We start from the raw sequence: 14,255 nt of genomic DNA on the forward strand, positions 1-14,255 counted from the left end.
GGTGTGGGGCTCAAACCCACCAACCGTGAGATCATAACCTGAGCTGAAATAGAGTCAGACGCTCAACCAGCTGAGCTACCCAGGCACCCCAAAGATACTTCTTAATGAATTTACAGATAGTTGTTTAATCTTATAAAATTCACTTTTAAAATTCTAGTACTAATAACTTAATTTCCATTTTGCAGTTTTTTCTGACTTACATACATTAGAGAAAAAGACGTGGGATGGGGCCTGAATACTTCACATTTCTTTATCGGAGTAAAGTGATCCTGGGAAAATACTGGTGCTTGTGTTGTTTTTGTTTTTGAGGCACTTTTGAGTGCTAATTCATCTTGATGTGATTATTTTGTTTATAATTAGTTTAATGTATTTAAATGTATTTCCTATTTTTAAAGGAAATCTATGGATGTATTAATAATATTCTACATTTTGCCTGTTCTCATTCCCTCCCATGTAAACATTATTTACTTACCATGTGATTAAGGATGCAAGGTGCAGTTTTCACCAACTCGTTAATAATGTTGGGAACTTCCCAGTGGCCCTCTGAAATATAAATACTAATCTTCAGTATTGTTAAATTGTAGTCTAAAGTTTCTCGCAAAGTGTAGGGTATGGTATTAACCTTTGTTCTCATGTCCAGCTTTTTTTGAGTTTTGAAACCCTGGTATTTATGGGGAGGTGGAAGTGGGACAGGGTTGGAAATTAGATACCTATATCCTGGATGTCTTTCCTATTTCTTTTTTGTGCCATTTCCCAAAACTTGACTGTGTATTCCTTTGATCTTTAAAAGACTTTTTTTTTTTTTTTTTTTTATACTTCAGTGTTAATAATTCATTTATTTGACATCTCAAATTGACTCTCCAGGCCAACTTGATGAACATGGAGGCTTTTTCCCATATTAGCCAGAAAACTAGATGTTAGTTTTTGGTAAATGAAATCTATGAAGAAAGCACTATAATTTTAAAAGACAAACGCATATAAACAAACGTCGTATTAAGCCATTTTTCTAAGTAGGTCCATGCTTTCTGAAGTATGGAACTGCATAGTGATTTGTATAAAAGATAATAGCTTTTTTTTGACAAACCTTAAATATGGTAAAGTGGAAGGACTTACTATGTCCTAGAGCCAGGAATCAGCGTCTCCATTGTTTTCCTTTAGCTCAGTAGATTTGGTGTTTTTGTATAGCTCTAATTTATAAAGCCTTTAGTGTTAATGGTTTAGTTCTATAATGAGGCAGGAGTTTGAATTTAATCTTCTTTATTGAAAATGAGTCTTGTAAATTTAAAAATGAAAGCTTACATTTTGAGAAGCAATTATTTACATAACTGCTATAACTAAATGTCACAAGTTTTTCTTATCTTTATCATATTTGTACTTGGCCACATGTTTTATTTTGACTAGTTCGAAGGATTTGGAACGCTTAAAATCAGCCATTGGTATTTTTGAATATAAGGGATGTGAATTATTTCAAATAAAAAGTTTTAAACCCTTTCAGCATATAAAGGAAGGTTATATAAATGAATAGAATACATACGGATTAAAGTCTGTCGTTACTGACTTTTGAACTTAAATTTCTCAAATTCTGCCTTTATAACTTTTCATCAAGAGGTATTTCTCCAATCTCTTAGAACATTTTTTTCCTTTGGAAGTTTAAACTTAACCATCTTTGGAGGGGAAGACCAGTTTATTGTCTCAAATGATTAGACCCTGATACGGTAGCACTTACTTTTTCCAAAGTTTTGAAATGTTAACATCTCAGGACACTGATATGCCTCATTTTGCATTAACTAAAAGATATATAGCCATCCTCTGAGAATCATATCGAGTGGATGTCTCATCCCCTCCTTCCTTGAAAACTAGGAGGAAAAAAACCAATATTCTTTACTATGAGGTATTGAAATGGCATTCTGATGTCTTCCTCTAATGTACTGCTTCTAATGTAATTAAGTGGATGTATTTGTTACATTTGATTTGTTTTGATAGCATTGCTTCGGAAGCTCAGATTTTCCTTGTCATTCTTCAAGATAACCTCTGATCTATGGAACATTAATATAAAAAGTTATTCTGTCTCAGTGAAAGAAGTTGAATTACAGAATCACATACACTTTTGTTTACTTTGGATTTAGGAAGACCACAATGAAAAAAGATCAATTATATATACTTGCCATGCATTTTCTCCATTTCTTCTGAACAATTTTAGTTAAGACTTCAGAATTCTAAATTATTCTTCTGTAACTGGAAAGATTTCTTTTAATATATACTTTCTCACTCAGGTAGCCAAAGGCACATACTTTATGTTAAGGTGATTCTATTAGTTTTACCTCTAACTTTGAATCCAATAGAGTATTTAAAAGATACTTCCAAAGAAAGATTTCTTTTACGTATTACTATTAGTAATAAATACAGTTCTTGGGAAAAACAAATCTGTCTCACATCCAAAAAAAAAAAAAAAAAAAAAAGAGTTGACATGGTTAAGAGTATAGCCTTTCTCCATACCAGTTTCTTTTTCTGTTCATTTTAGGTAAGATTCACTTAAAATTTTATATTTCAATGCATGGATTATTAGTTTCATTGTAGAACTATACATATATTTTATTATTTTAGTTAGCACTCTTGGGAAGATCTTAATAATTTGAGATGTCTCACATTCAGCCTTCTCATGTCTAGTGCAAACGTGACCCAGAAGGAAAAAAATTGGTTAGAAGAATTTTATCACTGATCATAGTTTTGTCATTATTTCCTTTGAACTAAGAAGAAATCTTCAATGCAATGGAGGATCTTTTTAAAAATTTTATATTGTTTACATATTTATGTCAAAACATCTTTACCATTTTAATGCCTATTGGCTGGATTTCCCAGTGCTTATTACTAATGCATCAGGAAGTCTTAACAATTGGCATCAACAGGATTATTTATAATGGTTGAATTCTCATCATAGTTTGATTTTTGTTTGTGTTTTTGTTTGTGTTCTTTTTTTTGTTTGTTTTTAAATACTTTTAGCCCTGACTTGAAAAACAGTCCAGTTGATGAAAGTGAGGTGCAAACAGCAGCTGATAGTCCCTCTGTTAAACCTAGTGAGGTTGAAGAAGAAACTGTTCCCAACATTGAAACAGAAACTTCTGTACAGCTGGAAGAACCTTGTGTGGAAGAACCTGAAAAAGCACTATGTGACTCTGACTTTGCTATTGAAACGTTGGAAGTTGAAACTCAAGGAGAAGAGGTCAAAGTGGAAATTCCTCTTGTAGCATCCACTCCAATCAGTATTGAATTATTTACTGAAAATGTAGAGGAGTGTGTTTTAAATCAGCAGGTGTATACCAGTGACTTTGAGAAGGAAGAGGCAGAAATCATTAACCCTGAAACAGAATTATCTACATCTGACAGTGCATTTATAGAAGAAAGGAACATTAAAGGAATTCTAGAAGAATCTCCAGCTGAAGCAGAAGATTTCTTTTCTGGGATTACACAGTCTATGATAGAAGCTGTAGCTGAAGTGGACAAACACGAAACTGTTTCAGAAATAGTACCATCTCCTTGTGTTGTGGCCTTAGTACCTGGAATTGCCATTGGGGATGAGAAAGCAGTGAACAAAAAGGGAATTCCTGAGAAAAGTAACATGGATGAAAAGGAGAAGAATGAAATTAATAGTAAGGAAACCAGAATGGATCTGCAGATAGGAACAGAAAAGGCTGAAAGGAATGATGCTAGGATGGTTGCAGAGAAGTTGGAAAAGATTATGGCAGCAGTGAAAGAAAAGCCTGCAGAAAATGCTGTGATCAAGGCATACCCAAATAAAGGAATGGGTCAGGCCAACAAGCCTGATGAAACTAGTAAAACTAGTATGTTGGCTGTATCAAATACATCTAGCACTAAATCAAGCATCAAGGCTGGTATGGTCTCCTCTCCAAAGGCAAAAGCTACAGCTTCAAAATCTGAAAACCAGAAAAGTTTTCTAAAATCTGTACTCAGAGATCAAATAAATGCTGAAAAGAAACTTTCAGCCAAGGAATTGGGTCTCCTTAAACCTCCAAGTGCCAGGTCAGGCTTGGCTGAAAACAGCAATAAATTCAGACCCACTCATTGCGGTGTTACCAGAGGAGGCAGTGGAAGGATCTCAGCCCTGCAAGGCAAGGATTCTAAACTGGATTACAGGGATATTACAAAACAATCTCAGGAAACAGAGGCTAGACCTTCCATCATGAAACGGGATGACAGCAACAATAAGGTGAGGAGGGTAGGAAGAATGGCTCAGTGTATCTTTGAAATAGCTCTGCTGTGGTAGCTTTGGAGTAGGAGATGTAATCTTGTTTTGTACTTTCATCTCCTCACTCCACTCCCAAACTCAGTTTCTCTTAATGATTCCATCGAGTTAAGCCAATAGACATTTAAATAATAAGCTCAAGTTAGTAATTTATTAACAGGTTTGAAAAACGTTATTTGGATAAAATGTGGTCAGAAATATAACTGGTTTAAAAAAAATTCTGCAGTGAATGTCCTGAGGTGACTTAGCACTCTGCTTCTGAATGGGAAACGGTTTTCTTTCTTAAAGTGAAGCTTCCTTTATCAGCTTACTGATTGCCCAACTTAGACATTGTGGCTATAGGGAAGAAAAGATCAATAAAACAATTTAACTACAGCTTACAGAGATGATGCCTGTACTGTTAAATGATTGTTGACTTAGTGTGCTATACCTGTTAACTGTTTGCATAATTAAATGTGTTTGGATATTGTTTGGTGTTTGGATTCTTTTTTTTTTTTTTTTTTTAAGGACATTAATAACATAGTTGTAAATTCTGTCTTTCTGTATTTTTTTACTTAATGTTTCAGACTTTGGCTGGGCAAAACACTAAGAATCCTAAAGGCACCACTGGTAGAAGTTCCAAATCTAAAGAGGTAAGAAACAAGTCACTAACATTAAGCCTTCTATTCTGTCCTTCAACAGAAGAGTTCATCTGTGGTGTAACTTGTGTCTCTCCTGTAATAGTCAATTTGATACAGAGCAAGGGACAGGAATGAGATACCTTTTTTTTGACCCTACCACCAATTTCTTTTTTGACCTTGAACTAGGCTAAATGGTTTGTGTTCATGGTGCAGGGCAAAAAATTAGGCAGGGGTAGGAAGGGAATTAAAATAGGAAAATCCCTCCAATCTTATATTGATGGCAATAGGTTATAAACACAGAATAAAAGCACATGTGTAAAGAAGACCGGTGTTTGACTGGGGTCCTTGCCATTCTGTGGAACTTGCAAACAGGTCTTCCTTTTGAGATGCTCAATTTAACCTAACTGGATGGGCTCTTAAAATTTAGTTTCCTGGTACTAAGTTCTACTGCCAAATAAATGTCTTCTTTTTTTTGTTGTTGTTGTTTGATATTTTAGGTTTCCTACCATGCATAAAATATTTTTTTAGTCATTTTATTTTTTTCCCCTGGTAAGGGATGATTTGGGGCCTATTTTATTCAGGGCAAGGAGAAATGGTAGTAGTTTAAGAAGCAGAAGTAAGGATAACAGTTACTTCTGTTGTCTTAATAAGTGGGTATTACAAATGCTTACATGTCCGTTCCCTCCCCCACCCCCTTACTGAGTGTATGTTCTAATGTCATTATATATACTAGTAATTGATTGTTGATAGCATACTAAGTTTGTAGGAGGCCTGTTGGGGATTATTTTCTTTAGTATTAACACCATTTTTCAAATTACAGATACTGTTTTCTCTCTCTCTCTCTGTCTCTCTCTGTCTCTTTTAGAATTAAATTTTGAGAGAGAGAAAGTGTGTGCAAGTGAGGGAGGGTCAGAGGGAGAGACGGACAGGATCCCAAGCAGGCTCCATGCTCAGTGTGGAGCCAACATGGGGCTTGATCTCACAATCATAAGATCATGACTTGAGCTGAAATCAAGAGTTGAACGCCTAATCGGCTGAACCACCCAGGCGTCCCACATACTGTTGTTTTTTTTTTGTTTTTTTGTTTTTTTTCCAAATGCAGTTGTATTTGACATTAAGTCTTACTTAGTAAGAATAAACTTCATATTAATGCTGTATATCTTAATTGGTTAATGGAGCAATCTACTTAGCTATTTACTTTCCGGCTACATTTGAGGTACTTTTAATAGTTCGATAAGTCTCCTAGAACACTTGTTAGGTAACATTTAACAGGGAACAGTAAATTCTTTACATTGTTGTAATTGGTAAGTGCTTTTAAGTGTAGTATTTTTGTGTTTCATATTTCAAAACTCGTGTATCACTTAGGAAATAATTGTAATCTTATTGAAATTAAGTAAAGGTGGTTGATCTTGTTAAGATTTTACCTTTGGTGTTGTTTATTATGAATTCAATCTTATTGAAATTAAGAAAGTAGGTTGATCTTGTTAAGATTTTACCTTTGGTGTTGTTTATTATGAATTAGAGCTGATTCATTTGTGGGGCTTTAAAAACTAGCTTCTCTCAGCCTATAGGAAATTTCTTTGCCCTGAAATTCTCACAGATGATCTTTCATGCACATTTACTGAGATTATTTGGAACCTGACCAGTTGTTGGTATCTGGTTCTGTTCACAGTTCTGTGATTTTTTTTTTTTTAATCTTTTCAACAGGAATCATCATTTCCATTTAATTTGGATGAATTTGTCACAGTAGATGAGGTTATAGAAGAAGTAAATCCTTTTCAAGCCAAGCAGAACCCACTAAAGGGAAAAAGAAAAGAAGCTCTGAAAAATACCCCTTCCTCTGAATTTAACATAAAGAAGAAGAAGGGGAAAACTTCTGCCCCTCGTGTTGTTGAGGGGGAATTATCTTTTGTAACATTGGATGAGATTGGGGAAGAGGAAGATGGAGCTGCACATCTAGCACAAGCTCTAGTCACTGTGGATGAAGTAATTGATGAAGAAGAAATAAATATGGAAGAAATGGTAAAAAATTCAAATTCACTTCTTACATTAGATGAGTTAATTGATCAAGATGATTGCATTTCCCATAGTGAACCTAAAGATGTTACTGTACTGTCAGTGGCTGAAGAGCAAGATCTCCTCAAACAGGAACGCTTGGTAACTGTGGATGAAATTGGAGAAGTTGAGGAGCTACCTTTAAATGAATCGGCAGACTTAAGTTTTACCACTTTAAATACTAAAGGAGATGAGGGAAATACTGGAAGGGATCCCATTGGGTTCATTTCTTCCCAGATGCCTGAAGACCCTTCTACCTTAGTTACTGTAGATGAGATACAGGATGACAGCAGTGATTTGCATTTAGTGACTTTGGATGAAGTAACTGAAGAGGATGAAGACTCCCTGGCAGATTTTAACAACCTTAAAGAAGAGCTTAATTTTGTTACTGTTGATGAAGTTGGAGAGGAGGAAGATGGAGACAATGATTTAAAAGTTGAATTAGCACAAAGCAAAAATGACCATCCCACAGATAAAAGGGGGGATAGAAAGAAGAGAGCTGTGGATACAAAGAAGATGAAGCTTGAAGCCTTGTCCCACGTTGGTCCAATAAATGAGAATGTTATGGAAGAAGATCTGAAAACCATGATTGAAAGACATTTAGCAGGTAGATATTTAGAAGTGGTAGTTTTTCTGCTTTATGAGGGGATTTCATTTACAGTTTTTAAAATAGATGTTGCAGCATTACTAATAATTTTTCCTGTGTTAATATAAGAAGTCAACAAGCAGTTATATGGCCAGTGATACTATCCAAAGAAATGTGTGCAAGTTCACAGATTTCTTTTAACTGTAGAGCAGACTTTGTCCCAAGTTATCATACCTCAAGAAAAGATGACAAAGCTGGAAAGCAAACTAGAGTGCCCAAATTAGAATTGGAATGAAAATGGTATATTTGTGTTACTGGAAAACACAGCTTTTGATGAATAGAAGGATGTTATTATACCAGACTGCTTCCCAGTTTTTCCTTAGATTTAGGATTTAGAAAAATTTGTAAAGGTACCATTTCACTGTCAAGTAATATTTTGATGGTATAGAGTAATAGGTTTAGCTCACTTTAGGAAGATCAAAATAATTTCTGAACTAAGAATGGCATGCTATTACTATAGCAATAAATTAGACTTTCTCTTTAAAGCTAAAACGCCAACCAAGAGAGTTAGAATTGGGAAAACACCACCATCGGAAAGAGCTGTTGCGACAGAACCAGTGAAAGGTGAAGAGGCTTTCCAAATTAGTGAAGGTAAAGCAGGATTGATGGAAGTGGGGAGGAGTGTAGAAAGTAACACAACACAAGGTGGTCATTGAAATTCCAAAGGTCTACCATCTAAGAAGAAAAGTAGAAAAGCAGTGAGATAGAGTGGGGCGGTGGTGAGGCAGAGAAGGCAGCCTTACCTGGATAAAGATTTTTGTCTTTGTAACTTGAAGATAATGGAATATAATAGAATGGGATAACAATAGGAGGCAGTCCTTTTATGATAGAATGTGACAATAAAACATGACAATTTTGTGGAAATGATACACAAAAGATTATTCTGACCATGTTGCAGCCTCAAGTAGAAATCATTGCTTAATTCTTATTTGTGGGCCCAGATCCCTTGCTTTGTGGAGGCTGCCAAGCAGCTAGCCAATGGATTAAACAAGGTGTCTAAACATTGATAAAATTTATGTTGAAACAAATAAGGACCAGTGTCTAGTGAGAGTGAATACTCTAGTCACTCAACAAATATTTGTCACTGTGTCTATTATATTCAGAGCAAAATTATAAAAAGGGTAAGAAAAAAACACACTGTTCCATGTCTCAAGTTAACTGATTCAGAGAGTTAAAGCAAAAAATCAACTACTAGGATGACTTTAAACAGCACTACAAGGTATTCTTTGTACCATTCTCGTTGATGTACCCTCCTTGCCCTCTTGCTTTTCTGTCCTGTCTTCTTTAAGGAAAAACTACCAACTGTGATCCAGTCCAAGTTCATTGAATCTGATCTAAGCTGTGCCCTCAGTGCTGCTTCACAGTCTGTTCTAGGCCTCCTTTCTTCCTCATTTCCTAACCAGATGTAATAGAGGTCTTTTCCCCACTCTGTATCACCTACTGCATTACCCAGCTCATTCCTCCCTGGATAACCTTGCTTTCATTTCCATTTACCAGAGCAAATAGAGTATCTCCCCTGTCTACCAACTTGTATTTGATCTACCGTGGCACCTCACATATAAAATATGGCCAAGTCTTTCCCATTAAAAAAAAAACATGCCCTTAATTTGGGAATCCTTCTGGTTCCCACCCCTTCTCTTTGCTTTCAGTGCGAAGTATCTAGAAGGAATCACCTGTTTTCACTTCTTCTCATTAAACTGAATGTATTTTGACTTCTTTCTAATTCACCTTCCTGAAATTGATGTTGACAGAGAACCCCCCAGCTTGATTTATTGTTTTCTTTTCTTCCTAATTTGGTTTTATTTGACCTCTCTGCATTATTCGTTACTATTGTTCATGTCTTTCTTGAAGCTCTCTCCCATGGCTAAGTGGGTACTCTTCCTTCTTTGTGTGTTCTTCTCCATAACTTCTCCTTGATACAAAGCTATAGTTAGTAGTTTGGTAATCTGACAAATAGCTCCTAGCATGATTTCATGAGAGTGTTTTTCTCCCAGGATTTCTGTTTGCAACTACCAGCTTGTCTAGAACTGCCTCATCTCAGCTGAAGAATAAAGATGACTTATATACTGTTTATATAACAATTTATTTCTGTTAATGGACAATACATTTGACAGAAGGACCTAGCAGAAGCAAAAGTAATTTTCTAAATAATTTTAAACCTAAAATAATTGTTCTAATCTATTTAAATAATTATATATAACATATATTTTTAATATTACAAGATAAATGTAGCCGGAGCAAATATGTTTGAGAAAGTTTATTATTACTCTGGTGAGGGAATAAACTTTTGTAGGAAGAGACTACAGGCTATTTTAATCAAGTCAAGAAAAGGGAGAGCCTTTTTTAATTGACTCTTTAGGACTTGATGACTTGTAAGACACCAGGAATAATGATTTCATAGTTCCTGTCCATCCCCTCATATTTGTTGAAGAGTGGCCCAGTTGCATGGAGAGACACTGAACTTGAAGTCACAAGCTTTGGTTCTAGCCTCTGTCCAAGCCTTGCAACCTTGGGCATGCCTATAGTTTCTTGTGTCTTGGTTTTGCTTTCTCCGTCTCTGAAGACATAGGGATAATGACGATTTGACCTGCCTATCTCACACAAGATAAATGCTAAGTAGATGGTGTATATGTGAAGGAGATTGGTCAACTACCACAGTAACAGTAAAGTATTACAGCTACTGAGGGTAACCAGGATTGCTTGGAACCAGTTCCCATTTTTGTTTTCCCCCAAGATCATATTATGCAGAGTCTGCTAACATTGAATGTTTCTCACATATTACTTTGCGGGGCTTTAACATTTGTAATTTCACTTACGATTCTGTCTGACAAGGGTCTTGTCTGTCAGTTTAGGCTCAGTTTTTCCTGATTGGAAGAGCCTCAGTACAGGGCATCAGAATTATTTTCTGCCCATGTCTTTTCCTCCTTAATCCACACTCTTTCCCAGCCCAACCCAGCCCTTTAACATACTCTAGTTAACTCTTGACAGTAATTATAGAACTTGGGCTTCTTCCATTACCATCTAAGTTCTTTTGAGAGCAATATATAAACAAAATATGCTGTTAGCTTTTGTCCATTTATTCCTAACATTGAAGAATCTTGGAACAGTGGTCAAGTGGGATTAACCAAGGAAGGTTTACTTAGAGAGATGAACCATAAGTTAATCTTTGAAGGCAGGGACTATCTGATGTTAGGTTTATAGGCTGTAAGTCTATTTTGAATAACTTTTTCCTTGAAAATTTAATGATTTTAGTTGATGAAGAATCTGCATTGAAGGATTCAGAACCAGAACGAAAACGTAAGAAGATTGAGGATTCTTTAGGGAAATCAGTGGTACCTGATGTTCCCGAAGGTAAAAATAAACATGACATTTTTCCTTCTCCATATGAAATAAAAGTTCAGAACCGTAGTAAGCGTTCTGTTGTTTAGATAACTAATGCAGTAACCTTGCTTAGATGATTATTTAGAGTAGAAATTCACATTGGCATTTCTGAAGACAGTTTATTAGGCCTAGCAAGGTTTTTTTTGCATTCTGGGAAATGTCTCTTCTTGTATTCCTGTACTTCATTTGCTGCTATGGAAAGAATTGAGTTATACTTGCCCAGGCAGAAATTTCAGTTAAATAGAACATGCTGAAAAGCTTGGCTGGCAAACTGTTTTGTGGCCAGCTAAAATGAGCTAAGGAGCACCATATTTGTTTACCCAGCATATTCCTCAAGCAGTTACCCATCGTTCTGCCTCTTTTTTTCTTGATTCATTTTAATAGGATTCCAAAAAGGTTTATTTCAAAGGCTTTTAGATTATTTTCCAGTAAATTGCTATTCTGAAGGAATGTCATGGTATCCTGGAGGCTCTGGAATATTATAGAATCCATTCAAAGATAGAGACATTGGTTTTGTGATTAAAAGCTTATTTGCTCTTGATCCCTAGGTACATAGCCGTATATATTATGTTTATATGTAAATATATATTGTGATAAGCACGTTTGTTGTGTTTAGATAAATTAACACAGCTATAGATAAATTATTAATTTTCCTCCGCTCTCTTCCCCCCTCTTTCTTCCATCCTCTAGATTTGGACTTTCTTGTACCGAAGGCTGGATTCTTCTGTCCAATTTGTTCCCTCTTCTACTCAGGTGAAAAAGCAATGACAAATCACTGCAAGAGTACACGTCATAAGCAAAATACAGAGGTAACTCTTTTTTTTCTTAACATCTCATGAAATTCTTCAGGGGGTAGTATTATAATCAAACTACTTAAGTGTCCACCCAAAATGTACATTCTTTCCCTTTGGGAGAACTTTTGAAGGTTTGTACCTGTTCATTCCTCTTCAGTTCAGAAGTACAGTCTTCAGTGTACCTTGCCAGGAACTCCGAGTCTTTATTCCTTTTCCTCTGGCAGCATTCCCCAGAGTAGATTCTGCAGGTCATTAGTCCCATGTGACGCTCCATTAAAGTGTGGGAAACCATGTATTCTGATGGCCTCTTGCAGAATCATGGACACATAGCTTTTTAAATTTTGTGAATTGTCTAGTCAGAATCTGCTAAACTTTATTTAACCCATTCCCTAAATGGATTTAATCACAACCCCTCTCCCCTGTTTAAAATTGTACTCATCTTTAGGAAGCACTACTTTAGAGAATCATCATTAACCATAGTTGAAGCAGTGTTTCTGATTCCTCCGGAATCTTTGAGAGTTGTTTTATATATCCTCTACCTTGAATCTGTGGCATCAACACTGCTCTAACATTTATTGAGTTGTTATTTGCTGGAAGCATATTTACTCCCCTTGTCAATTCTAGGAGGTGGATGGTGTCATTCAAAATGTACTTTTAAAATTTTTTTTTTAATTTTTTATTGTTCCAGTTATAAAGATCAAGAAAACAGGCTTAAAGAGTATCTAAACCCAAGTATCTAGTCCCAAGTTCACATAGCTAGTTCATGGCAGACCTAGGATTTGAACCTAGCTCTGTTCTATTCTGGCCTCAAACCCTTAACTGTTACGCTATACTACCTGTGCTCTTAACTTTATCATGTCATTTTTGAACCTAGCTCTGTTCTATTCTGGCCTCAAACCCTTAACTGTTACGCTATACTACCTGTGCTCTTAACTTTATCATGTCATTTTTCCATTTAAAATTTCCACTGGCATTGTATTACATTTGGAATAATATCCAGACTTCTTCTTGTAGGGCTATGACGATCTGATTCCTGTTTCTCTGATCTCACTGTTATTGCTCACTACCTTTCAGTTTTCCTAGCTCTCTTGGCTTTCCTTTTCATACATGAAAGGCCCCTTTGCTGCTTTTGTACCTTTGTATCACTGTTCCTTTGCTGTCTCCCAATGCCACTTGTATAGCCACCTCTTCCCCATCATTTAGCTAAATCTGAATTCCAATATCAACTTTCCAGAAACGGCTGTGCTTAAGAAAGACCTAGCTGAAGTACAAAACTCCTCCCACTTCCAAAAAGAGTCAACCTCGATCACTTACCTTATTGTATTTCTTTCCTTTATAGTGCTTACCAGCACCCAAAATTGTCCTGTTTATTTATTCTTTTATTATTTCTCTTCCCCCACTAGAATGTAAGCTCCATGAAATAAAGGGCCTTACCTATCTTGTTGACCACTGAATCCCCAAGCACCAAGCATAATGCCTGGTATATCATAAATATCAGATGACTGGTGAATGGAAGGAAAGAATGTTAATGTAAGGCAATGTGTTTCTAATCTTTATTTTGTAGGATCAGGCTCTTTTAAATTGTAAATTCAGTGAAATATATTAGATACGTTTGTATACAGAGCAAAGCTACATCTAATAAACATTTTATATTGCAAATTGCTTTTAACAGAAGTTCATGGCCAAGCAAAGAAAGGAAAAGGAGCAGAATGAGGCTGAAGAAAGAAGCTCTAGGTGATTGGGGGAAAGGGGAAGGACTTCATTAGAAATTCGTTTAGGGTCCAGTTGATTTGTGTATTTTTGTTATCATTAATTTGTAATTTTTGTTTCAGAAGCAAATATTCATGTTGTACAAATTTCTGATTGCCCTTGATGTGGAGAGACTGATGGGGAAAGTATGATGGGTTTGATTTTTATATCAAATCATCAGGCATGGAGAAATATCTTTTAGAAGTGTTAAAATAAATGTTCCTACTGTATATTTAAAATATCATCTTGTGTTTGTGGCTGATTTTATTAAAGACTTGGTTGCCTCTGATTTCAGACAGGAGACCGCTGTGACTTAGGATGTTTGGGGATTCTTCATGTATTACTGGAAGTCATAGCATAGCAGGGTTTCACTTTGCTTCAACCATTCATATATAGGTCAAAGATTTCTTAAAACTCCCATTTTTTCTGGATAAAATAACATTACAGCAAGTTTTACCCAGGTAAGTTTAAGTAAAATTGCAGCTTTTAATGTGTTAGGAAGATACTTTTTTCTGCTTGAAGTAACATCTGTTTCTGCCAGGACCTATTTAAGATAGCTTCTAGCAAGTCATTTAGTATTAGCTTGAAACCACAAAGACCAAGCAGCCTGTACTTCTGTGGACCATAATACAGTTGCTTTTTAAACCATTTGAATTTGTATTCAATATGTTGTAAGAGTTGCAAAGGTGCAAAAAAATAATTCAGTGGATTATTAGGTGCTGGACATAGCCCTGTACTGTAAATTTTTA

The 14,255-nt window shown here is 35.7% G+C and overlaps 1 protein-coding gene and 1 long non-coding RNA gene across 17 annotated transcripts in view; one reads left to right on the forward strand and one right to left on the reverse strand.

Annotated features, from left to right (window-relative positions):
• Positions 1–13,750, forward strand: part of ZNF638 (zinc finger protein 638) — a 139,082-nt gene extending 125,332 nt beyond the window's left edge. For 8 of the 16 annotated variants that reach the window (XM_045446414.1, XM_045446411.1, XM_045446418.1 and 5 more), the window contains 7 exons: positions 3,001–4,225; positions 4,828–4,893; positions 6,589–7,543; positions 8,054–8,173; positions 10,835–10,933; positions 11,654–11,772; positions 13,430–13,750. In XM_045446414.1, coding sequence (XP_045302370.1) covers positions 3,001–4,225; positions 4,828–4,893; positions 6,589–7,543; positions 8,054–8,173; positions 10,835–10,933; positions 11,654–11,772; positions 13,430–13,495 — 2,650 coding nt within the window. In that variant the 3' untranslated portion in view covers positions 13,496–13,750. Of the gene's footprint in view, positions 1–3,000; positions 4,226–4,827; positions 4,894–6,588; positions 7,544–8,053; positions 8,174–10,834; positions 10,934–11,653; positions 11,773–13,160; positions 13,288–13,429 lie in introns of all 16 variants that reach the window. The other 8 variants (XM_045446422.1, XM_045446416.1, XM_045446417.1 and 5 more) reach the window with 3 other exon arrangements.
• Positions 12,483–12,756, reverse strand: LOC123580943. Its single transcript, XR_006703540.1, has 2 exons — positions 12,679–12,756; positions 12,483–12,593 (listed from the first exon to the last, which is right to left on the reverse strand). It is a non-coding gene; the product is annotated as an uncharacterized LOC123580943 (long non-coding RNA).
• Positions 13,751–14,255: the final 505 nt, after the last annotated feature.

Source organism: Leopardus geoffroyi, chromosome A3 (genome assembly GCF_018350155.1).
Source record: "Leopardus geoffroyi isolate Oge1 chromosome A3, O.geoffroyi_Oge1_pat1.0, whole genome shotgun sequence".
Taxonomy (NCBI): domain Eukaryota; kingdom Metazoa; phylum Chordata; class Mammalia; order Carnivora; family Felidae; genus Leopardus; species Leopardus geoffroyi.